Source organism: Notechis scutatus, chromosome Z, assembly GCF_049901735.1.
Source record: "Notechis scutatus isolate UNSWTSFEM ecotype Mainland chromosome Z, rNotScu1.2, whole genome shotgun sequence".
NCBI lineage: Eukaryota > Metazoa > Chordata > Lepidosauria > Squamata > Elapidae > Notechis > Notechis scutatus.
Window position 1 is genome coordinate 106,656,702 of NC_142025.1, and position 24,537 is coordinate 106,681,238.

Here is a 24,537-nt window from a genome sequence, read left to right on the forward strand (position 1 = left end):
CCCTTCTCCCTTGCTGCTGTGGCATTTAGAGCAATGCCGCGGTGTTTGGCACAGCCACATGCGGCCAGCCAGGGCTCCTCCCTGCAACCGGAGCCCTGCGGAAACATGCGGCTTCAGGCCCTCCTGTTGCCACCTTCCCTTTGCCTTCGAAGGTAAAGCCAATTATTTTAAAAATGATGCCCTACTACAACAAAGCCTCCCCTGCCCGAGAGGGCAGCCCAACCCCACGTGGGGAGGCGAATCTCCCAGGGCTGCAGCGCAGGATCGGCCTACCTTGGGAGAAGCGCCCAGTGCAGCTGACAGGCACGCCCTCACCAAGTACAGCCCAGTGCAGCTGACAGAGCTCTCACCAAGGCAGCGAGCGCCTCCCCGCTGGACCCTCTGCTCATCCCGCCAGGGCCGCTCCAGAGCCATGTGGGCTGGGCAGAGCCAGGAAAGTGATCTGCGGGTACGCGCCTGCCTGCCAAGCAAAAGAGCCGGGCCGACCTGAGCTTGGCTTCCTTCCCAAGGCCCTCCCGTGCGAACCCGAAGGTGCCACCGGGAGAGGCTGCCCAAGGCAGTGATAGCACCCACCCGTCCGTGGACGGGAGGCGAGGTGATGGTAGTGCTGCTTCCCTGGCCGTCGGAGAGAGTCCAAAGCCCCCATCCTTTCCACCCTCACCCAGCCCGTCCCCGTCCCCATGCATCTCCAAATGCGCTGGCAGCTCCAAACGCTGCAGCGGAACGGGCATCAGGCAGAGGCACTGACTCGGTGGGGCTCAGCTTGGAGGAGGACGTGGTGCAGGCCATCACCTTGCCTCCATGTCCACGGATGGGTGGGTGCTATCACTGCCTCAGGCGGCCTCTCCTGGTGGCCCCTTCGGGTTTGGGCTGGAGGGACTTGGGAAGGAAGCCAAGCTTGGGTCGGCCCGGCTCTTTCGCTTGGCAGTGGGCGCGCACCCACAGCTCACTTTCCCGGCTCTGCCCAGCCCGCACAGCTCTGGTGCGGTCTTGGTGGGATGAGTGGAGGGCCCGGCAGGAAGGTGTTCAATGCCTTGGCGAGAGCTCTGCCGTCGGGAAGGAGGGCCCACCTGTCAGCTGTGCTGGGCACCCCAGGCGAAGCTCTTTGCGCTCTGCCCGGCGCCAGGCAGGGATGGCAGCTGGGGGTGCTTCTCCCGGGCTGGGCTGATCCTGCGCTGCGGCCCCAGGAGATTCGCCTCCCATGTGGGGTTGGGCTGCCCTCTTGGGCAGGGCAGGCTTTGTAGTAGGGCATTGTTTTTAAAATAATTGGCTTTACCTTCGAAGGCAAAGGGAAGGTGGCGACAGGAGCACCTGAAGCCAAGTGTCTCCGCAGGGCTCCGGTTGCAGGGAGGAGCCCTGGCTGGCCGCGCATGGCTGCTCCAAATGCCGCATCGTTGCTCTAAACGCTGTGGCAGCAAGGGAGAAGGGAAAGCAATGGTGGCGGAAGGTCTCCCGATATGAAGTGCCCCACCAACTCAGGCAGCACCATATCCGGGTATGCAACAAAAGTACCATTTCACATGTTTAATATAGGCCTTAATTTGGGGGGAGGGGCTTAATTGATTTTATGCCAATAAAACATGCTGGGCCTTCCTATTGGTGGAAGCCATATTGTTGGAGAAACACGGTAGTTACTCTATGCCCGATGTAAACTTTCCTCATATTTGTATTTTTTTTCAGGAAGATGTTTGGATTCCCTTCAACAAGTAGAATGGGTGCTGGCTTCCATTAATTTGCAAGTACTAGTCCTTTATTTATACATGTGCATTTGAATGAACACAACCAAAACTGTTACCTAGACACATTTGGCATTGAAAAATTAGACATAGTATTTCATGATGGATGTCACAATGTGGTAAATATAATATTGTAAGCACTCATCCCCTATGGCCTGTAATCATCCTAAGTATGATGCCTGCAGATGCAGTATTGCAACGCTAAAATATAAAACCGTAAAACTGTAAAATGTGTTTTGATACATAATACTATGTAATACAACATAGATACTGAATGAACACAGCCAATGTTGCTTCCAAAATACAAGTAGCATTGAGTAATTCAATATTCACTAACATTTTGAAGAGGGACATCACAGTGTGGTAAATATAACATGGTAAGCACCAAAGGCTTATTGAACTATAATCTAAATATGATGCTTGTAGATACAATTTTGCAGCTCTAAAATGTAAAATCTTAAAACTTTAAAAGGCTAAATTGGGATTGTAGAGATTCTCAATCATCCAGGTCATGGTTTTCCCAAAGGTGCTTTTTTTCAGGAGGCAACTGAAATTTCTTATTTTTTCTTTGAAGATGTTTTATTTCTCATCCAAGAAGCTTCTTCAGCTCTGACAGGATATTGGCGAATGGAAGGATTTATACTCCAATTTTTTTATTTGGAAATCCATTCCTACTCCCACACCACTAGCTGCTACTACTCTACGCTACTACCACTACTCACCACACCACCTTTGAAATACATTCTTCAAAATATCCCTAATGTCTTTGTTTCTTAATGTATAAATAAAAGGATTCAGAAGTGGGACCAAAATTACATTGAAGACACTTACTAACTTGTTTTTTTCTAAAGAAATTTCTTTCGAAGGCTTGACAAAGAGGAACATGGTGGAACCATACCAAATGATCACAACAGCAAGGTGAGAAGAACAGGTGGAAAAAGCTTTTTGTCGACCTTTGGTGGAAGGGATGCGTAGGATTGTGGAAATAATGTACATATAGGAAAGAAGGGTAATCATACAGGAGCCTATAACAACAATAATAGCCATGAAAAAAAATGTTAGCTCAATAAAACGTGTATCTGTACATGATAGTATGATCCAAGAATCAAGGTTACAATAGAAATTATTGATCACATTGGGCCCACAGAAGGACAGTGTTGTAACCATGTATGTGGGTATGCAAATAACAAGGAAACTCCCTAGCCAACATCCAAGAGCTACCTTACAAGACAGGTTGATAGTCATCATGGTGCTGTAATGCAAAGGATAACATATAGCTAAATATCGGTCATAAGCCATCACAGCTAATAGCAACTGTTCAGTGCATCCAAAAGAAAAAATGAAATATAACTGCAGAAGGCAGCAAGAGAAAGGGATACTTCTGCTTCCCCCCAAAAGGATGCCAAGGATCTTAGGGATAGAGGCTGTTGTGAACCATATTTCCAAGAAAGCAAGATTGCAAAGGAAAAGGTACATGGAAGTGTGGAGATGTTGATGTGTTATTATGAGAAGGATGATGGAGAGATTTCCCAAAATGGTGAAGATGTACATTGTAAAAAATAGAATGAAGATGAAGAGTTGAAAATGTGGTGAACCTGGAAAACCAAGAAGAATGAATTCTGTCACCCTCGTGCTATTTAGCTGTCTGTGGTTGAGCAATTCCATGTGTTTTCTTTATCCTGTGAAGGAAAACTCACAAAATTAATGCACATAATATTTCAGTGCAGTCTGTACTTATTAATGGTGCACTGCAACATTGTCAATATTAGTTCTTTCACAATATTGCAATTTGTTCCAACTGAAATTTTCAGTCTTTTAATATGTCATGATCTTCATTAGTGACTTTTATACCTTTATGAATAGATGACAAAATAATTCCTAGTAGTTAAACCAGGCTGACATTAAATAGCTTTAAGTTAAGATATAGAAGCAAAATTATGTGAAGTATTAGTACCCCTTTATAAAACCTTAGTATGACCACACTTGGAATATAGCATCCAGTTTTGATCACTACATTACAAAAAAGGAGTTGAGACTTTGGAGAAACTGCAGAGAAAAGCAACTAAGACAAGAAACAATGGATTGAAACTAATCAAGGAAAGAAGCAACCTGGAATTAAGAAGAAGCTTTCCAACAGTGAGAACAATTAATCAGTGGAAGAGCTTGCTTTCAGAAGTTGTGGGTGCTTTATCACTGGAGGTGTTTAAGAAACTGGAGAGCTTCTTGTTTGAAATGGTATAGGGTCTCCTGAAAAAGGGATTGGACTAGAAGGCCTCCTTTTAAGCTCTATTGATTGATCTAATATATTTTTAAAATAATATTTTCTTTTGAAAAAAATAAAAATATGATTTTTAGATGTGATATTTCTTTTTCAATTAGGAGAAAATCTGTTAAATGTGTAATAGTGATTCAGCAAACCCTAAAGGCACTTTCCAGAAAATGGACAATTTACAGATATGACTTTTATCATCGATCATGGCTTTTTCTTAACATCAAGGGTTTTCTGTGAAAAAAAGGTTGTGTAGTTTGTTTTCTATAGCAATGATTTGGGGAAAGAATGAATGGCAGTTAATATATTATTGGAGTTTATTCAGGCCAATAATATGGATTTGATTGTTTTACATCCCTGGTCAATTCTGGTTTTAGATTTGAACAAAATTAGGGAGGGATAATCAAGAATTGATTCCTTAATGACATATTTCTGAATACACACTATTGAGCAAAATATGAACTGAAGAACAATATTTCATTCTAAATTTCATGATTTCCTTTCTAACTATTTTACATGTTTCACTCTCTGACACTTTAAATTCTTAGTTTAAACTGTTTTAGAATAGTAAAAAAATGGCCATGATTTCCTTATTAATGTGATATAGATACTTTCATTTGGAAATACTATTTCCTTGGTCAAAAAGAAGATCAATCATATAAAGTACTCATTTTCTTTGAATAAACGTCTGTTGATGAAAACTATACAATATTTTAAAAAAGGAGGAGGAGGAGAAATATATTTACCTCAGAATAGTATCAGCAAAGATTTAATTATATTTGCCATACCATCTCTCGGAACTGATGGAAACTGATGCAAAAATAATACAGGGTAAATTTTTAGTTATCCATTCATCCATTCTATAATTCATATATGCAGACGCTCAACTTTCTGCTTACATTGTTGTATTTTTTTTTAAAAAAAATTATTACTTATTACTTCTACTTACCCAGTCTAATAACAAGTAGGACATGCTGAGACACCAAATATGAAATAAGTTGTATTTATAAAATCATAACCAAAACTTCCCTTGGGATCTGTATAGCAATTAGACCTAATGTGAAAACATTTCCCCATCTATTCAGATTTCTACCCTTTTCTCAAAAAGGAAGTAAGCTCCAGTGGGGATAAATACCATTGGGAGTCCTGAAAGAATAGTTTGGGGTAAATCATCATGGAGAAAATATATCTATGTGGTTGCAAGGAGCTAAAAATAATTTGAGCATAATCTTTGAAAAATCTTTCAGGACCAGCTCCTTGCCAAAACTATGATCACAAGCCACGGTCATCCCCATCTTCAAAAAGGGAGACCCCAGCCTAGTTGAAAATTACAGACCAATCTCCTTATGCTGCATCACCTGTAAAGTCATGGAATCAATTATTAACCAATCCATTATCCTCCACTTAGAGACAAACAACCTACTCTCTAATAAACAATTTGGTTTCAGAAAAAAACTATCCTGTAATCTGCAACTCTTACATTGCAAAAACATATGGATTACACAACTCGATCAGGGCAAAGCAATAGATGCAATCTACATAGACTTCTGTAAAGGCTTTGATTCAATGGTACACGACAAACTACTACTAAAACTAAAATCTTACAGTATCTCTGGACACCTACATAACTGGATAGAAGCATTCCTGTCAAATAGACAACAAATGGTCAAAATTGGGAGTATCATATCAAATTCTGTACCTGTCAACAGTGGTGCCCCCCAAGGCAGTGTTTTAGGACCAACTCTCTCTCTCTCTCTCTTTTTTGAAAACAATTTTATTGGTTTTTTAAAAAACAAACAAAACGAACAGAGCATAAAAACATCAGCTCTCTTCCATATATATAAACAAACAGTGTGTCAGTTGGTGCATCAGTTTTGTGCATTCATTTCGTTGTCTATAATTACAGTTATATTACATAATAACTCATATTGTCAATCCAAACTTATATATCCTAGTATCGCTATTAGAAAATCATTTGACTATAATTTTATTCATTCATACTTTATGAGATAACTATAATTTAAATGGTTTATTTTATAACAAATCATATAATCATACCAAATCTATCCTAAAAACACTTTATAAATATGATGTCAAATAACAAAAGAAAAAGAAAAAGATATTCCTTGTTATCTAACATTCTAAATATTCTATTATTGTATTTTATCATCCGACCATTGATAGAAAAGGTCCCATATTTCATAAAATTGTTTATCCTCTTGCTCTCTAATTTCAAATGTCAATCTACTCATCTCAGCACATTCCAATATTTTCTTAATAATTTCTTCCTGCAATGGTATTTCCTCATTCTTCCAATTTTTAGCAAATACAATCCTAGCCGCTGTTAATACATTTACAATCAGATATTTCAAGTCTTTACTGTATGTATCTGGTAAGATTCCCAATTTAAAAAAATCCGGTTTCAAATCTATGCGTTTCTTTGTCATTTTTTCCAACCACATGCGGATTTTAGTCCAATATTTTCTAGCATCCTCACAAGTCCACCACATATGGTAATATGAGCCAGGTATCTGATGACATTTCCAGCATTTTTCAGATTTATTCTTGAACATTCTTGCTATCCTCGTTGAGGAAAAGTGCCACCTGTAAAACATCTTATACAAATTTTCTTTATAAGCTGTTGACATTGTCATTTTATAATTTTGCGACCATAATTTTTGCCATTTCTCTAAATCAATCCCATATCCAAAATTCTTTCCCCAAACAATCATAGTTTCTTTAACTTGTTCTTCCTCTAGCTTAATTCCCAGTAAATAACCATATAATTTTTGGATCACTTTCTCATCAGTACCTGTCAAGATCTTATCTAGATCAGTCTGTTTATCATAAAATCCCTCTGTTTTAGAATCTTCATCATACCTTGAATGTATTTGCGCATATGAAAACCAATTCATCTTTATACCTTGTTCCTCTAAATTTTGCATAGATTTAAGTTTACCCTTTTCATCCAATAGTTCCCCATATCTAACTGTTTGTTCCTTCTTATAAATTATAGGATAGGAAAATGCTTCAATAGTCGATAACCAAACTGGAATTTTCAAATAACATTGTCTTTTTATCTTCTCCCAGTTTAACCACAGAGACTCCCGTATATAATGTCTTCTAAAATAACCCTGTGTTTTAGTTCCCTTATACCATAAAAAAGTGTGCCAACCCAACAACAGATCATGTCCTTCTAATATCAACAATCTAGTATTTCTTAATGTTATCCATTCCTTGACCCACATCAAATTTGCAGCTTGGTAGTACAATTCCCAATTAGGCAGGCCAAAACTTCCTCTAATTCTAGCATCTTGCAGAAGCTTTAGCTTTATTCTCGCTTTCTTACCTTGCCATATATACTTCAGCATAATTTTATTTAAGTCTTCAAAATAGTCTTTTCCGAGCCTAATTGGTATTGTTTGAAACAAAAATAAGATTCTGGGTAAAATATTCATCTTGATTGTTGAAATTCTCCCTATTAATGACAATTGTAAATTTTCCCATTTCTTCAAATCTAAAGCTATCTGTTGTTTAAGTTTAATATAATTATTCTCTTTTAATGCACTACATCTCGATGTCAAGTATATCCCCAGATACTTGAACTTGTTCGTGACTTGGATTTTCAACAGGTCTGCCAGTTCTTCTCTTTGTCTTAGTAGCATGTTCTTTGTCAAGATCTTTGTTTTATCTTTATTTATTTTCAAGCCAGCCACCTCACCATATATCTCTATCTTTTCCAATAACTTAGGAGCTGTTTCTAAAGGATCTTCCAAAATAAAGGCTAAGTCATCCGTAAAAGCTTGCAGTTTAAATTCTTCCTTTTTATTTTCATTCCTTTTATGCTTTTGTCATCTCTAATATTTCTATTCAACACTTCCAAAGTCAATACAAATAGCAAAGGAGATAGGGGACATCCTTGTCTTGTGCCTTTTCTTATATTAATAAAGTCTGTAAGTTCTCCCTCCATCATTACCTTTGCTGTCTGCTTATTATATATGGCTTCTATTGCTTGAATAAATTTTCTAGCAAAACCCATCTGTTCCAATAGTAATAACATAAATCTCCAGTTCACATTATCAAATGCCTTTTGAGCATCTAGGAATATCAAAGCCATTTGCTTTTCAGGATGTGCCTCATAGTATTCCAAAGTATCCAGGATTACTCTCATATTGTCTCTAATTTGTCTCTTTGGCAGAAATCCATTTTGATCTGGATGAATGAAATTATTTAAATATTTCTTAAGTCTTTCTGCTAAGATTGAAGCAAATATTTTATAGTCTGCATTTAATAAAGAAATAGGTCTATAGTTCTTAATTTGCAGTGGATCAGCCTCTTCTTTTGGAATAAGTGTAATATAATCCTCTGACCATGTTTTGGGTATCATCTTCTTTGACATAGCTTCATTCATAACTTCTAACAATGGGATGCTCAATGATTCTTGTAATGTTTTATAGAATTCTGCCGGAAGCCCATCTGGACCTGGTGCTTTCCCATTATTTTGTTTCTTAAGTGCTTCAGTTAATTCCATCATTGTTATATTGCTTTCTAGCATTTCTTCAGTCTCTTTAGATATCTTAGGTAGGTTAGCATTCTGTAGATACTGTTTGACTTTTTCCTCATCAATATTTTCTTGTTTATATAGTTGCCCATAGAAGTCTCGAATAATTTCCTTTTTCTCCTTATTACCATAACAAACTTGGCCTTGGTCATCCATTAACTTCAATATTTTTCTTGATTCTGTCTCCTTTCTCAATTTATATGCTAGCCATCTACCTGGTTTATTTGCATCTTCAAAATAATTCTGTTTAGCATTTCTGATTTTCTGTGCCAGTTCTTCTTTCTCTATTAATTCCATTTTATGTTTAGTTACGTCCAATTTCAATTTAATATCCTTTTTCTGTGGCATTTTCTGTAATTCTTTTTCAAGTCTTTTATACTCATCTTCCAAGGCTTTAGTGGCTTGCCTTTTTCTAATATTCTTTTTTCTTATATAATCTATTATCAAACCTCTAGCATATGCCTTCATTGTATCCCAAACGTTCTGCATTGAAGTATCTTCTTTTTTATTTTCTCTAAAGAAAAAAGCCAGTTCTTTCTCCATCCATTGTGTAAAATCTTTTTCCTTTAAAATAGTATTGTTTAATGTCCATCTCGATCTTTTTTTTGTCCCTTCCATTTAATTGTCATTGGGCTATGATCTGCCCAAGTACTTGTTTCAATATTTGTTTCTTGAATATTAGATATTAATTCTGTTGAGATCCAAATCATATCCAATCTGGACCATGATAAATGTCTATTTGAATAGAAAGTGTATTGTTTAGTTTTAACATTTCTTTCTCTCCAAATGTCTTTTAAGATTAATTCGTCTGTCATTTTAAAAAAGGATTTAGGGAGAATCTTTCTATTTTACTTTGTTGCTGTTACTATATAGTCCAGTTTATTGTCCACAATTCCATTAAAGTCTCCCATCATAATTATATTAGCATAGTCCAGTCCAGTTATTTTCATATGTAGTTTTTTATAGAATTCTTCTTGTTTATCATTCGGAGCATAAATTGCAATCAAGAGTATTTTTATATTGTTGTCCATTATTTCCACCATTAATACTCTTCCATCTTCATCAGTATAAATCAATTTTGCTGGGATAGCCTCTTTAATGTATAGAACCACTCCTCTTTTCTTACATTGAGACAAAGAAGTAAATATTTTCCCTAATTTTGGCTGTACTAACAATTGTTCATGTTGTTTTTTAATATGTACTTCTTGTAGACAAATTATATCAAATTTTAATTTCCCTAATTTATGAAAAGTTTTCCTTCTTTTAACAGCTGAATTAAGTCCATTTATATTCATTGTAATCAATTTTTCTCTTCCATGATTATATTTTATAGTTAGGTTTGGCAGCTCTCGTAGATCTTGGTTCACATTGTTCTTTGATATCCACCTGTCCACCTACTGCGCCTTCTTCTTTTTCAGTCCCCAGTTGTTCCTCTTGAAACTCAATTAATGAGACCTCTTTCTCTGCCTCTTCTTCTCTCCTTCCAAAAATTCTGCGTAGAAAAGTTCTGCTTTCTCAATTGAATCAATTCTATGTCTCTGTTCTTGCCACGTAAACATTAATCCTTCTGGAATCAGCCATCTATAATTCACCTCCTTTTTCAATAGCATTTTGGTCAGGAATCGATATTCTCTTCTCATCTCTCTCACTCTTCTGGGTATTTGTTTTAAAACCACGATCTCTTTGCCTTTGTATTTCAACATCTTCTCTCTTACCGCTTGTAATATTTGTGTTTTGATGGATTTTTTGGTAAATCTGATATGGACTTCCTTGGTGAGTTATTTCTCATCGCATATCTTGTAAAACTCGGTATACCTCATCTACTCCATCCATCATCTTTTCCTCTGTAATTTCCAAAGCATCCACCAAAATTTCTATCATTATCGCAGCCAAATTTTGTCCTTTTTCTTCTTCTATATTTTGAAATCTGAGATAGAATTCTGACCTCTCCATCTCCCACCTCAGCATCCCACTTTTATCTTGTTCAACCACTGTTAATCTGCTGTCAATATTTCCAATCTTCTCCTCTCTTTGTTTACCTTCTTCAATTTTTTGGAATCTCTCATCATACTTCACCATCATTTGTTGAATATTTTCCACTTTTTCATCGGTCTTCTCTATTCTTTGTTCAATAGTATCTGATTTTATCTTGAGATCTTGGATTCCTTGCATAATCATCTGTAAATTCACTTTTTCTTGTTTTTTATCTTGCTTCAACATTGTCTGAATTAAACGTTGTCCTCCAGATGGTGGGGAGGCAGAAGTAGAGGTAGAGACACTAGCTGGCATAAGTTTCCTGCTCATTTTAGACGATTCAAGACCTTCAAATTCTTTTTTCAATTTTAATCCAGCTGATAGAATAGCCAATTATAATCCAAAATGGAAAAATCCAATAGTAAAAAGCCCAATGGTAAAAAGGAAAAAGGAAAAAGAGAAAAATAAAATTCTTCAGGTTCTTCTAGACCCTAATCCAATTATGAAGTAATCCACAATAAAAAATGAAAAATAGAAAGAAGAAAAAAGCCCAAAGATAATAATAAAAAAAAAAAGAACAAAAGAAAGGAAAAAAAATTCTTCAGGTTCTTCACACCTTAATCCAGTTAGGAAATCTCAATAATAAAAAAGAAAAACCAGAATAGTCCAAAAACATGGATGGAAAAAGCAAAAAATCCCAGTGGAGAGAAGGAAAAGAAAAGAAAAATAAGAAAAATTCTGAGGCTTTCCCTTTAAAATAAAAAGCAAAAATAAAAATATTACTAAAATTAAAGTTTACAGAGAAGCTGGAAAGGAGGGGTAACACAACTGAAAAAAGATAAGAAAACACACTGCACTTTGTTTAATTGTCCAAGGCTCTTATTATGACTCTCTTCTCCACAAGCTTCAAAGCCAAGCCTCAAATATTAAGATGTTGATAGAAGTCCAGAAGAACACCTGTAATAATATTCTGCTGCGCTCTTCCCTCTATCTTATCAAATTGAAATGTCCTTGAGAAGGAGTCTTTCACAGCTCTTTCCAATTCAGATAAAATATTTTCAAGCCTCTAGTTGGCAGTGTTACAAAGTTTCTTAATTCACTCCCCCCCCCACCAGAGTTTAAGTTGAGAAAAAAGAAAAAATATATACCTGTATATATATATATAAAAAATAACCAAAGGAAGCCTCTAGCCTAAAAAAAAATTAGGAAATCAAAAAGGAGCATAAGAAAATAAATATATATATATGAAAGAAAATTCAGTCCAGTTAACTACAAAGTCACGCTAAAGTCCAATAAAAAAAAAAAGTAAGAGAAAAAAAACAACAAGCCTCAATTTGACGTCTCTTTAAAAATCGCCGCTCATACAGTTTTGTCAAAAAATCTCACAGGTTTCTTCTCATATTCAGGGTGTCCTTTCAAGTCTCAGCAAATTAGTAAAAAGAAAAAGAAAACTCTCACCCAGCCGACACACTTTCTCTTTCAGCTTCCTCCTTTCCGGAGCTGTCCCAACTTCAGCAGCTATGGGGGCTGCCTCTCCGCCGCCGGCAAAGGACTTCTCCCGGATCAACCAGGGACTTTGTGGTATCCCTGGGATCCACAGAGTATGCCCTTCACGATCACCGTCCCTATGGGACGGTTTAGGTCCGTTTGGACCGGCCAGGGGCGAAGATATCGGCTGCAATCTTGGAGCTCGATTGCAGACCATATCGTTGCGACGCCAGCTCCTCCCCTCTCCACAGTGGTGTCCACCAAGGCAGTGTTCTAGGACCAACTCTCTTCATACTCTACATAAATGACCTCTGTGATCATATTAAGAGCAACTGCGTTCTCTTTGCTGATGATGTAAAGCTATTCAACACCACAGACAATACTACTACCCTCCAAAAAGACCTTGACTATGTATCAGAATGGTCAATCAAATGGCAACTTCAAATCTCAACAAATAAATGCTCTGTCTTACATATTGGCAGAAAAAAAAGATCAGAAAATAAACTACAAGCTAAATAGTCGAGACCTTGTTGAGGATCCAAACTTTGTCAAGGACCTTAGAGTACTCATCTCAAATGATCTAAGTTCTAGAGCCCACTGTAACTACATAGCCAAAAAGGCATTAAGAGTTGTTAATCTAATCCTTCTCTAGTAATATCACACTACTAACTAGAGCATACAAAACATTTACTCATCAGTCTGGAACCCATATCATGTATCTGATATTAACACAATTGAAAAAGTCCAGAAATATTTCACAAGAAGAGTTCTCCACTCCTCTACTCATTGCAGAATACTTTATGCCACCAGACTTGAAAATCTAGACCTAGAAAACCTAGAACTACGCCGCCTCCAGTCCGATCTAAATATAGTATATAAAATCATATATTGCAATGTTTTACCTGCAAATGAATACTTCAGCTTCAGTCATAACAATACAAGAGCACACAATAGATACAAACTCAAGGTTAACGGCACTAAACTTGACTGCAGAAATACAACTTCAGCAACAGAGTGGTCAATGTTTGGAATATTCTACCCGACTCTGTGGTTTCTTTCCAAACCCCAAAAACTTTAACCTTAAACTGTCTACTATTGACCTCACCCCCTTTCCTAAGAGGCCTGTAGGGGGTGCGTGCATAAGCGCACCAATAGTGCCTACTATCTCTGTCCTATTGTTTTTTTATTTTTCTTATAAGTATCTATCTCATGTATTCAAAACTATATTTATTCTTATACCTGTATCTTGTAAGCGATTGACATAATCAAATAAATACTAAATACTAAATATATTTATGTTTAGCTGTTAAAAGGAGATATAATCTAGAGTGATCAATTCAATGTCCTGCAGCAGGGATGTTAAACTGGTGGGCTGGATGCATCACGTGTGCAGGCCATGCCCACTCTGGCACTGCAAAGGCAAAAAATGTTGCAATATGTCATGTGATGCAATTGAATTTGACCCATGTCTTACAGCCATATGCAATTCATCACTTTGTATGTATGTCCCTATAAGTTTTGTATGTCCATATAAGTTTTCCTCTCATCCATTCCTGAAAATCATAGACATAATTTACAAATAACACTTTCAAATATCAGTAGATTATGTAAATTTGAATATAGGCTTATAGATAGATAGATAGATAGATAGATAGATAGATAGATAGATAGATAGATAGATAGATAGATAGATAGATGGATGGATGGATGGATGGATGGATGGATGGATGGATGGATGGATGGATGGATGGATGGATGGATGGATGATAGATAGATAGATAGATAGATAGATAGATAGATAGATAGATAGATAGATAATTTAAAAATCTCAGACGCTAAAGGACAATGTGTGATCTTAACTTGCCTATTTTACATCACCCTCAATGACTAAAAACTTAAAATTGTGGCCTTGTTCATGTAGTTGTAAGACACAGTCCAACTCATTTGGAATTATCTCTCCAAGGATATTCCCTACCCACAAAAGTCTTTCTACCCTCAATTTAAGCTACAGTGCTATTGATGTGATATAACTAACAATAAATTATTAAGCTTAGTCACTGAGGATAAAAGGTAGATTAGAAAAAGAAGGAGAAGCCAATCATATTTGTTTTACATTCAGAATCACTATTTATTATTGTGAAATGCCGTGGTAGCATGTTTGTGAATATACAACAGGTATTGGATAAAAAATAAATGAAGAATGTTAATTCCTTTCCTTTCTTCAAAATATAATTCTGACAATATCTTATTTGTTTTGAAATGAGGCCAAGATGTAACAGGGCACTTTCTCATGAAAAGCAGCAGGAAGGCTTCCTGGCCTTTGAAATTGTATTCTTATTGATTCAGTGCTTGGCCATTGAGACATGTTTGTTGCTCAGAAATATGGTGTCAGTAAATTAATTGCACATGATTCAAACATATGAGCCCTGAAAATGAAATCACACATATAAAATAATTTAGTTGATTGGCCATTTTTCTAATCATTTCTTTGGCATAGAAGCATCTTAAGGTAATACAAAAACACTATGTATTGCATTTTGCATTTTGTTTCATAGCAATATGCTTTGAATTGTAAAGAACAAAACTTTAGCAATTAGTCACACAGGGGCAACTGTCAAAGTGTTAATGTGACCAACCTTCCCATATGAGTTTCTTGTAAATGGCTTCATCTCTAATAAATCCTTGTGAGGTTTTGTACACCAGGTTATAATGATAAGTCCCAATGTGACCAATTCAACTTTACTTTGTGATCTAGAAACTTGGAGCTTTTTAATAATCTCTCAAGACTGCCAATTAATGTAGGGAATAAAGTTTCAGGAATTCTAATAGGCCTTTAGGGAACTGTTAACAAAGCACCTTTCTCATAGGGCAAAATATAACTTTTTAAGTGACCATTTCAATGCACCTTAAAAAGAAATATAAAAATGGCACTGAAAATTAAAATAAGGAATTGTATCTTTAAAAATAAAAGTAAATTGCTATCTATGTATATTTAATATCTATTTTGGTACAGTGATAGCTCGTTTAGAAATTCTACCAGGCAACTTAGCAATTAAAGGACTAGCAAATTATGACTCACGATGATTTTTTTCTCCTTTATTCCTGATCCACAATAAAAAATTATATGTTTTTCAGGTTTATACATGAGGCCAAAATCAAATCTGGAGAAAGCCAAACATGACCCTGTGGTCTTAAATATATATTTTCTGTGTCCATTCCACTGTGATTGTAGTTTGGTTTGGACTCTCTCTATTTGAATGTAAGACTAAGAAATGTCAGCAAGTTTTACCCTTGTATCTGATATAAGAGTTCCAAAAATAGGTGGAGGCAGATGAAATTTAACAGTTTCCACCTAGCATTTCTACTAGCTTCAGAGCATGTACAAAATCAGCTTTGCTGATATTTCAGATACGGTAAAGTAAATCAGAAGAATGGACACAGAAGAATATTCACACAATGGGTCCATTTCTTACCATTTTACACAATAGGAAGGGAGTTGCTACTTTATCCACAGAATTCTCTTTAAAAATAATTTCAGATGCAAAATGCAAGAATTATTGATAGGACTGTGCAGAGACTGCAGAACATATAGGAAACAACACAAATGATTGTATATTGTGCAATTAGTAAACAATTGCAACTAATTTCAGTTTAGAGACATATTATTGTTGGATCTTTCCTTCCTTTATCCTTTCAGAAAGTGAGAAGGCCTAATCACCAATTTTAATATGACATTTAAAGATACTCATTTATCTAGAGGAAATCCATACAAACAAATTCAACCTGAAACCTTTTATAGGCCTTTCTGCAATCCACCAGCACCTCATGATTATACTTCGTCTTGTTGATTTCAAATCTGAAAAGTAAAGCCTAGTTATTCATGAATGGAATGATATTGTTCTGCTTGTCAACCCATATGTAACAGCCTCTTCAGCCAACAAGATAGATGCCATTTTCAATGCTGAAATGTAGAGATCATAGGAAGTCACACACACAAAAATTTTGATAGTAGGGAAGTCATTTTGTTTAAACTGAGGTTATTTTAATTGAGGTTAAAGTATATAAAGAATTTATAGAGAAGAAAATGCTAAATTTTGTCTCTATTTCTATCTTTTCTAGAGAAATTGAAATAATCTTAATTGATGCAAACAGTTAAAATAGCAAAAGGAAAATGCAAAGAATCAGATAATCTTTACCTCCAACTTTAAGTGTGTTTGGGTCAGATTCATTCTGCCATTTTTGTGTCTGATATTGTGTATGTAGTACACAGGCTGACTTCAAAAGCATGATATGAAACCTAAACAGGGAAATCCATTGAACAACTGTTCAACAAGAGCTTCTGCAAGGTGATGGTGTGGGAGGGGGAGAATTTTCCCTAACTAAAAGATTGTGGCGTATTTTTCTTTCAGAAATTAAAATCTCCCTGATTCTCTCACCATTCATTCCCTGATCTCTCATCATTGTATGAAATGTGAGCCCTAGGAAACCACTACTTTTTATCTGACATTGAATTAGAGCTTCATAATATATATACATTTTTAAATATTATAATTATTAGAAAACTTAAAATCCAGCAAGTATCCAGTTTAAAACTACTGTATGTACCTTGTCTTTATATGTTTATTATGAATGGCAAAAAGCACACTTTTCTAGCTATGAAAATTATAAGTTAGGATGGCAAGAATAGTAGACAACTATAATAAGAAGATAAAACATTGGTGGATAAAATATTGAGCATCAATAGTAATGAGATCTGTGGCCAGCTGGAGGCAGTCATCAGACAAACTTGGTAAGACAGTTCTTAATTTCACAAATTAGCAGAAGTGTAAGATGTTACAGCCAGAATGAGTTAATTAATTTAAAGTAGTAGATCAATATCCTTTTGAGGTTTGCAAGCTGGCTGGAAGCCCAGAACTATTCTCAGGAAACTGAAGGCAAGCTTAGCAACATAGTTGAAACAATAATAGGGTCTACTGGGTATTATTAGCAATTAAAAGTATGTGAGAAAATATAACTCTGGTAATGATCCCAATGTGGTGATTAAAAAAAGAAAATCAATTCCACTAATTGATCTTAGATGTAAGTTGCCACAGATAAATCCTTAGAAGACAGAAATGAATTGTTTGGATGTCAGGTCATTTATTACTTTTTCTCATGTATAACTATAATAGAATTCCATTTGATGTCCATTCAGTGATGGAATGTTTGTATCCCACCCATGAAAGCCTATTCACATGTTTTACATTTCAAGTTGCTATAAAAATATTAAAGAATATACATTGAAACACAGCCATACATGCATGAATATAAAGGACTAGAAATAAAACACTGTTAAATGTTTTTCTTATGGTTTCAATCATTCATTTTGCATTTTCCTTAAAATATTATCATGAAATGATATGCAAAAATACTATACTTTGGATGTATTTATTTGTTTAAAAATGTATATAACCACTTGTATGGTAAACAATAATTCTGGGCTTTTAACATGGTTAAAAGTAAATAACAAAAAACTACAACCATTTCTGAGGAAGATGGCTTTTTTAAAAATAGGATGGATGGATGGATGGATGGATAAATCAATCAAACAAATAATCAAACAATCCAATCTTTTGAGGTATTATTACCCTGCACATTAACATACTATTTGCTGGACTCCAGTTTCATTATATCCCAACACATATGGAAACAGCCAGCTCTTTGACGTGTTCAGAAGGTGAAGAGGTCAGGATCCTGCTGGATTTCTGGGGAAAGGGTTTTTCACAGGACAGGGGCAACTACAGAAAAGACATGCTTCCTAGATCACATTGAATAGCAACATTTAATGGAAATGACTTGGAATGTCCACAGTCTGTCACAGTTGGTGGGACAGGCAGATAACACCCAGACAGAGGTGGACTTGAAAATAATCTTATCCCATGCTATTTGGGTGATAATTAGCACCTTGAATTGCACATTGAAATAAAATCTGGAAGCTAGTGCACTTCATTCAATAATGATATAATATAGGGCAAACAATCAATTATCCAGAATATATTCTGGATTAGTTGTAATTTATGGATAGTCTTTGGGTAGGCCTGTTGAAGAAATTGTGGTAATCCTGAAAATAATCAAGGCATGAGTGGCTGTGAACAAGTCTTCCAGACCATGAATCAATGTAATTGGGACTCAAGATGGATCTGTGCAAAGGTCACCCTAGCTATAGCTGTCACCTTTTCCTCAAGCCAGAAGTCCAGGATTCACCCCTCCTCACATTATGGAGCAATTCTGGCCATAGGAGTGCTATCTCAGCAAGAGTTCACTGGACCCATGGAACTGAAAAATATAGGGCCACTCTATTTTGCTTGGGTTGAGTTGAAGCCAGTTCTTTCAACCATTATATTTAGTTTCATACAAATCCTTATAGCCTCCAGGCACTGGAATAACACTAGGATAGCATTAGTTGGCTAGTTGTGATTTCCTTCTAACATTGTTTCAATATTTTTAGGTATCTGAGGTAAGTTCGCTTTCTGTAGATATTGCTTAATTTTTTCTTCTTGAATATTCTCTTAAAAGTACAGTTTTCCATAGTATTGTATAATTTTTTTCTTGTTGCCTCTGCTGTTTGTGTTAACACTGGAAGTGTTGAACAGGAATATTAGAGAAGAAAGAGAAATAAAAGGAATGAAAATTAAAAAGGAGGAATATAAATTGCAAGCTTTTGTAGACGACCTGGTATTTATATTAGAAGACCCATTGAAAACAGCACCCAAATTAATAGAAAAATAGAAGAATATGGAAAAGTAGCAGGTTTGAGAATAAATAAAGACAAAACAAAAATATTAACAAAGAATATGTTAGCAAGACGAAAGAAAGAGTTGGAAGAAATTTTAAAAATACAGGCCATGAACAAGGTTAAATATTTAGGGATACATATTACACCAAGATGTAGTACACTGAAGGAAGACTACTATGTTAAACTCAAACAGCAGATTGCGACAGATTTGATAAAATGGGAAAAACTGCAACTATCATTGATTGGGAGAATATTTACAATTAAGATGAATATATTGCCTAGAGTTTTATATTTATTCCAGACAATTCCTATTCAACTAGGGAAAGAGTTTTTTGAAGATTCAAATAGAATTGTGTTGAAATATATTTGGCAGGGTAAAAAAGCAGGAATAAAATTAAAACTGTTACAAGATGCAAGAATAAGAGGAGGGTTTGCCTTGCCCAATTGGGAGCTATATGACCAGGTAACAAGTTTGATGTGGACAAAGGAATGGATAACACTAAGGAACACCTAATTGGAATTGTTGCTAAAATGTACGCAAAGCATTTGTTGAGCAAAATTGAAATCTGGGTTATGGAGAATAATCTTTTGGCGGAGGAACAAGCAGGCTTTAGACCAGAGCGATCTACCATAGATAATTGTTTCACATTATATCACTTGGTAACAATGTATTTAAAAATGGGTAAGAAATTATTCACTGCATTTATTGATCTAAGTGTGGCTTTTGATTCATTAAACAGAAAAAGCTTGTGGAGGAAACTGGTGGACCTGAACATGGAGCCCAGACTCCTTTTTCTGGTTAGCGCCCTTTACTCAAATACCCATGTGAAAATCCGTATTGGTGTAAATGGAGCCCTGTCTAAGAGCATATCTACCAATATTGGTGTAAGACAGGGCTGCATTTTAGCTCCAATGCTTTTCAGTCTCTATGTCAATGATTTACCAGGATTCCTGCATGCAGTAGATTTGCATATGCCAAAGATTCTTGATAAATTTATTAATACTCTTTTATATGCCAATGACATGGTATTAATGGCTCATTTACCAATAGGCCTGAGGAGACTGTTGTATAAGCTGAATACCTATTGTACTTTGAATTTCTTAAATATTAATAAAAGCAAATCCAAAGTGTTGATTTTCAGCACAAAAAGTAGGAAATATAATTGGCAGATTAATGGGGAGTCAATCGAACAAGTAAATTTTTACACCTACTTAGGAGTGGTCTTTACTAATATGGGATCTTGGTTTAATCACTTTAAAAGTAGTGCATTAAGAGCTGAGATAAGCACCAAAAGATTATATAAATTATTTAACCATAATTACCCAGGCACTTTGACCCCTATGTTGAAAGTATTTAGGGCAAAAATAGTTCCAATGCTGACATATGGTGCAGAACTGTGGGGTTTAAATTAAGCCTCCCCACTTGAACAAACACAGACCCGCTTTTTAAGACACTTATTGGGGACTGATAAGAACACTTCTGGTTCAGCAGTCAGAGCAGAATTGGGTATCCACTCCTTACATAGCCACTTAATAATTAAAACATTTACATACTGGCTAAAGATACAATCAGTGGATTCGGATAGACATCCCAAACTATGCCTAATTGAACAGTTAAATAAGTTCCAATTTAACTCCTGGGCCAGTCAACTCCACAGAGCCATCTTAAGACATGGGTTTTCTACCCAATATTTATTGTCAAGGGCTTCCCAGGCAAGGGAAATTTTTAAACAGAGAGTCTTGGCTATTAGTGCCCAGACTGACATGGAATTATTAGCAAAAAACAGATCTATAAGATGGTTGGCTAAGAATAAAAACATCTTCCAACCTGAAAAATACCTTTCAATGGGTATGCCACAATTACAGAGAAGAGCCTATACCAGAGCCAGATTTGAGTTACTGGATTCCATGTCAAGACATGGGAGCTTCCACCATGTACCATACCACGAGAGAACCTGCTTATGTGGTTCATCTGCCATTGAACATCTTGTTCAACTGCCAAATATATGCCCCTATTAGGCTTAAATATTTATCATTTCTACTGGAAAGAACAGCCCATTGGGAATCAAACCACAGATTGTTATATTTCCTCCGGGCCTCTAATGTACACATCGTTCGTAGGACTGCTAAGTTTATAATCAAGGCAGCGGTCCCAAGAACACAATATATTGAACAAATTGGTGTATCCTGCAAGGGTGATCTATTATCCGATTTCTGACTCCCTGGTTTTCCACATATGTTTTCATTACTGTATTCTTATATATCTAACTTATCTGTATTTTGTCTTGTTATATATTTACGTTATGTTATTGATAAGGTGTTATGACTATTCAATTAAATAAACAATACCACTAAGGAACAGTAGGTTACTGACTTTAGAAGGCCATGACTTGCTGTTGGGATGGCATGCTTTTCTCTGGTATAAGGGAACTAAAACACAGGGGTATTTTAGAAAACATTATATTCGAGAGGCATTGTTTTTGAACTGGGAGAAGATAAAAAGACAATATTACTTAAAAAATCCAACATGGATATCAACTATTGAAGCTTTTTCTTATCCAATAATATATAAAAAGGAACAAACAGTTAGATATGGTGAGATATTGAATGAAAAGGGTGAACTTAAATCTATGTAAGCTTTGGAAGAACAAGGTGTAAAAATGAATTGGTTTTCTTATTTGCAAATACAATCTAGGTTTGATAAAGACTCTAAGGCAAGAGGTATTTATGATAAGTTGACTGATTTAGATAAAATTTTGATGGGTACTGATGAAAAGATAATTAAAAAAACTTTATGAACATATATTAGAATTTAAATTGGAGGAGGAACAAGTTAAAGAAAAGATGATTGCTTGGGGAAAAAATTGGATATGGGATTAATTTAGAAAAATGGTAAAAATTGTGGTCTCAAAATTATAAAATGACAATGTCAACTGAATATAAAGAAAATTTGTATAAGATGTTTTACAGGTGGCACCTACCCCCAACGAGACTTGCGAGAATGTTTAAGAATACATCAGATAAATACTGGAAATGTCATCAGATACCTGGTTCATATTACCATATGTGGTGGACATGTTCGGACACAAAGAGATATTGGACTAAAATCCACACATGGTTGGAAAAAATGATAAAACAACATATAGAGTTTAAATCAGAGATCTTTTTATCGGGAGTCATACCAGACATATACAATAAAGAATTGAAATATTTGCTTGTAAATGTTTTAACAGCGGCTAGAATTGTATTTGCGAAGAACTGGAAAAATGACAAAATACCTATGCAGGAGGAAGTTATTAAAAAATTATGGGCTGTGCTGAAATGAGTAAACTGACATTTGAAATTAGAGAACAAGAAGACAAACAATTTTATATGATATGGGATTGGTTTTATCAATGGTTGGATAAAAAGACATGGTAAGGCAACAGAATAGATAATTTGTTATAATTAGATAATAGATAATTGTTATAGAAATTTAATAGACAGATACAAAATATAATGTAGACATAATGTTGAATGACAACATAATATAATATTGATGGAATAAATAGCAGGATAATTAATAATTGATAAATAGATAAGCATATGTTAGTTTGACAATGTGAGATTGATATAAATTGTGAATAATGATTATGAAAGGATCACACAAAAGATTCTAAACCAACTGACACACTGTATGTACAAAATGGAAGATGGTTTTATGCATTTTTTAATGTATTGTCTATGTATGTTTGTCTTAAAATAAAAAAAATATTAAAAATAGAAATAAAGCAGGGGTGTCAAATTCAAGACCTCTGGGCTGGATCCAGCCCACAGGGTGCTTAGATCCGGCCCACAGGGTTGTCCTGAAACATCAAGGGACCAGCCTACGGTGCCTCTGGCAGTGAAAATGGAGCTTTGGAGGGCTGCATATAGCCCTCCCGAGGTCTATTTTCACACACAGACAGAAGATATTAGAAACAGAACACAGCAGAACACAGCAAACTCCAGGACCAATAAACACAGACTAAGACTCCCAACCAAGCAGGATGAAGAAAAAACTATTCTGGCACAGTAGTAGGCTAGCACCAACTTTAAAACAGAAATGGCTGTGAAAGTCTGACTCACAGACGAACACAATACAGAAGCCTGATGATGGCAGATGAGATTCTGCCAAAACGTTGCTACAACTTTAAAAGCACAACTATAATGATGTGGGAAAATACCCGAACAAAGCTGAATACCATACATATAATTACCTGCAAAAACTTAAGAAAACACACACACACACACACACACACGCACGCACACATATGCAGCAAAACTGCATTTCTGAGTGTGTTGACAAGATTGCTGGGAATTGTAATTGAACAACATTTGAAGAAACACTTTTCTTTATTACTCAGGCCACAAAAATATCTCTAAGACATTTTCTTATAATTCTTATTGTCCTCTTTGCTATTTATATCTTTTTCAACTTTAATTTTAAATTAGGATGATTCTTAATAATATTGTATATATCTTAAACCTATATTAATAAGACAATCTTATTATCAAGAAGTTGGAGCAGCAAGAATGTAAATGGACTTGGAAATTGACTGACTTCTACTATCAATTCTTCAAAAGGAAATTAAGATTTTTTAAACAATTGTATTGGATATTTTTTTCTCCAGTAAATATTATCAATTGCACAGGGCAAGCACAATAACCCAGAAATATCCCATTGTGTGTTATGACTTCTTTCCTTTTAAAAATCTTGTTTCCGCCTCTTAGAATAGAGGTTATATTTTTTGTGATTAACTTTTGAAGCTATAAAATACATAATATGATGAGCCTCTGTGGCACAGTGGTTAGAGTGCAGTACTGCAAGATACTTCTGCAGCCAGCTGCCTACAATTTAGCAGTTCAAATCCCACCAGGCTCAGGGTTGACTCAGCCTTCCATCCTTCTGAGGTGGGTAAAATGAGGACCCAGATTGTTGGGGGCAATATGCTGACTCTGTAAACCACTTAGAGAGGGCTGTAAAGTACTATAAAGCGGTATATAAGTCGAAGTGCTATTGCTATTGCTACATAGAAATTTAGTAGATGGCCAACCTTCTCTGGTTGAAATGATGAGCAGGATTGGATCTGGTTAAAATGTGAAGTAAAAAGAGAATCACTACTGGGAAAAGGTTAAAAGAAAACATTATATGAATATACTAAAATGGGTCTCACCAATGGAAGCGATATTACATCCAAATATGAGAGATACAAGGAAAATGGTCAGATATGAAGAACTATTAGATAATCAGGGGAAGTTAAAAACAATTGATAAACTAAAAGAACAAAACATAATTATAGATTGGTGGTTACACTTACAAATTCAGACAAAATTTAGGGAGGACTTAGAAGAACAAGGGATAGAAAAGGACTTACAACAACTGGACCAAATTTTGACAGGCAAGGAGACAAAATTTATAACAAGAATGCATAACTATTTGTTGGAAGTGGAATTAAAAGAGGAAATAGTAAAGAGATCAATGATTGCCTGGGCAAAAATGTAGGGCATAATATAAATTTAGAGGATTGGGAAAATGTGGATTGACAACTGTAAATTGATATTGCCAACAGCATTTAAAGAAAATCAATATAAAATGTTTTACAGGTGGTACCTAGCCCCAGCAAGGCTGGCCAAAATGTATCCAAACACAAAAGCAGAATGTTGGAAGTGTAAACACAAAAGCAGAATGTTCTTCCATATGTGGTGGCAGTGT

At 35.7% G+C, this 24,537-nt stretch overlaps 1 protein-coding gene across 1 annotated transcript; it reads right to left on the reverse strand.

Moving 5' to 3' along the window:
- Positions 1–2,450: 2,450 nt before the first annotated feature.
- LOC113424024 (olfactory receptor 6F1-like) lies at positions 2,451–3,401 on the reverse strand. Its single transcript, XM_026685634.1, has one exon. The coding sequence runs from the start codon at positions 3,399–3,401 to the stop codon at positions 2,451–2,453; it is 951 nt and encodes a 316-aa protein (XP_026541419.1).
- Between the last annotated feature and the right edge of the window lie 21,136 nt (positions 3,402–24,537).

Excerpts from the sequence above, each read along its gene's own strand:
- LOC113424024 (XM_026685634.1), bottom strand. The coding sequence starts at position 3,401 with ATGGAATTGCTCAACCACAGACAGCTAAATAGCACGAGGGTGACAGAA.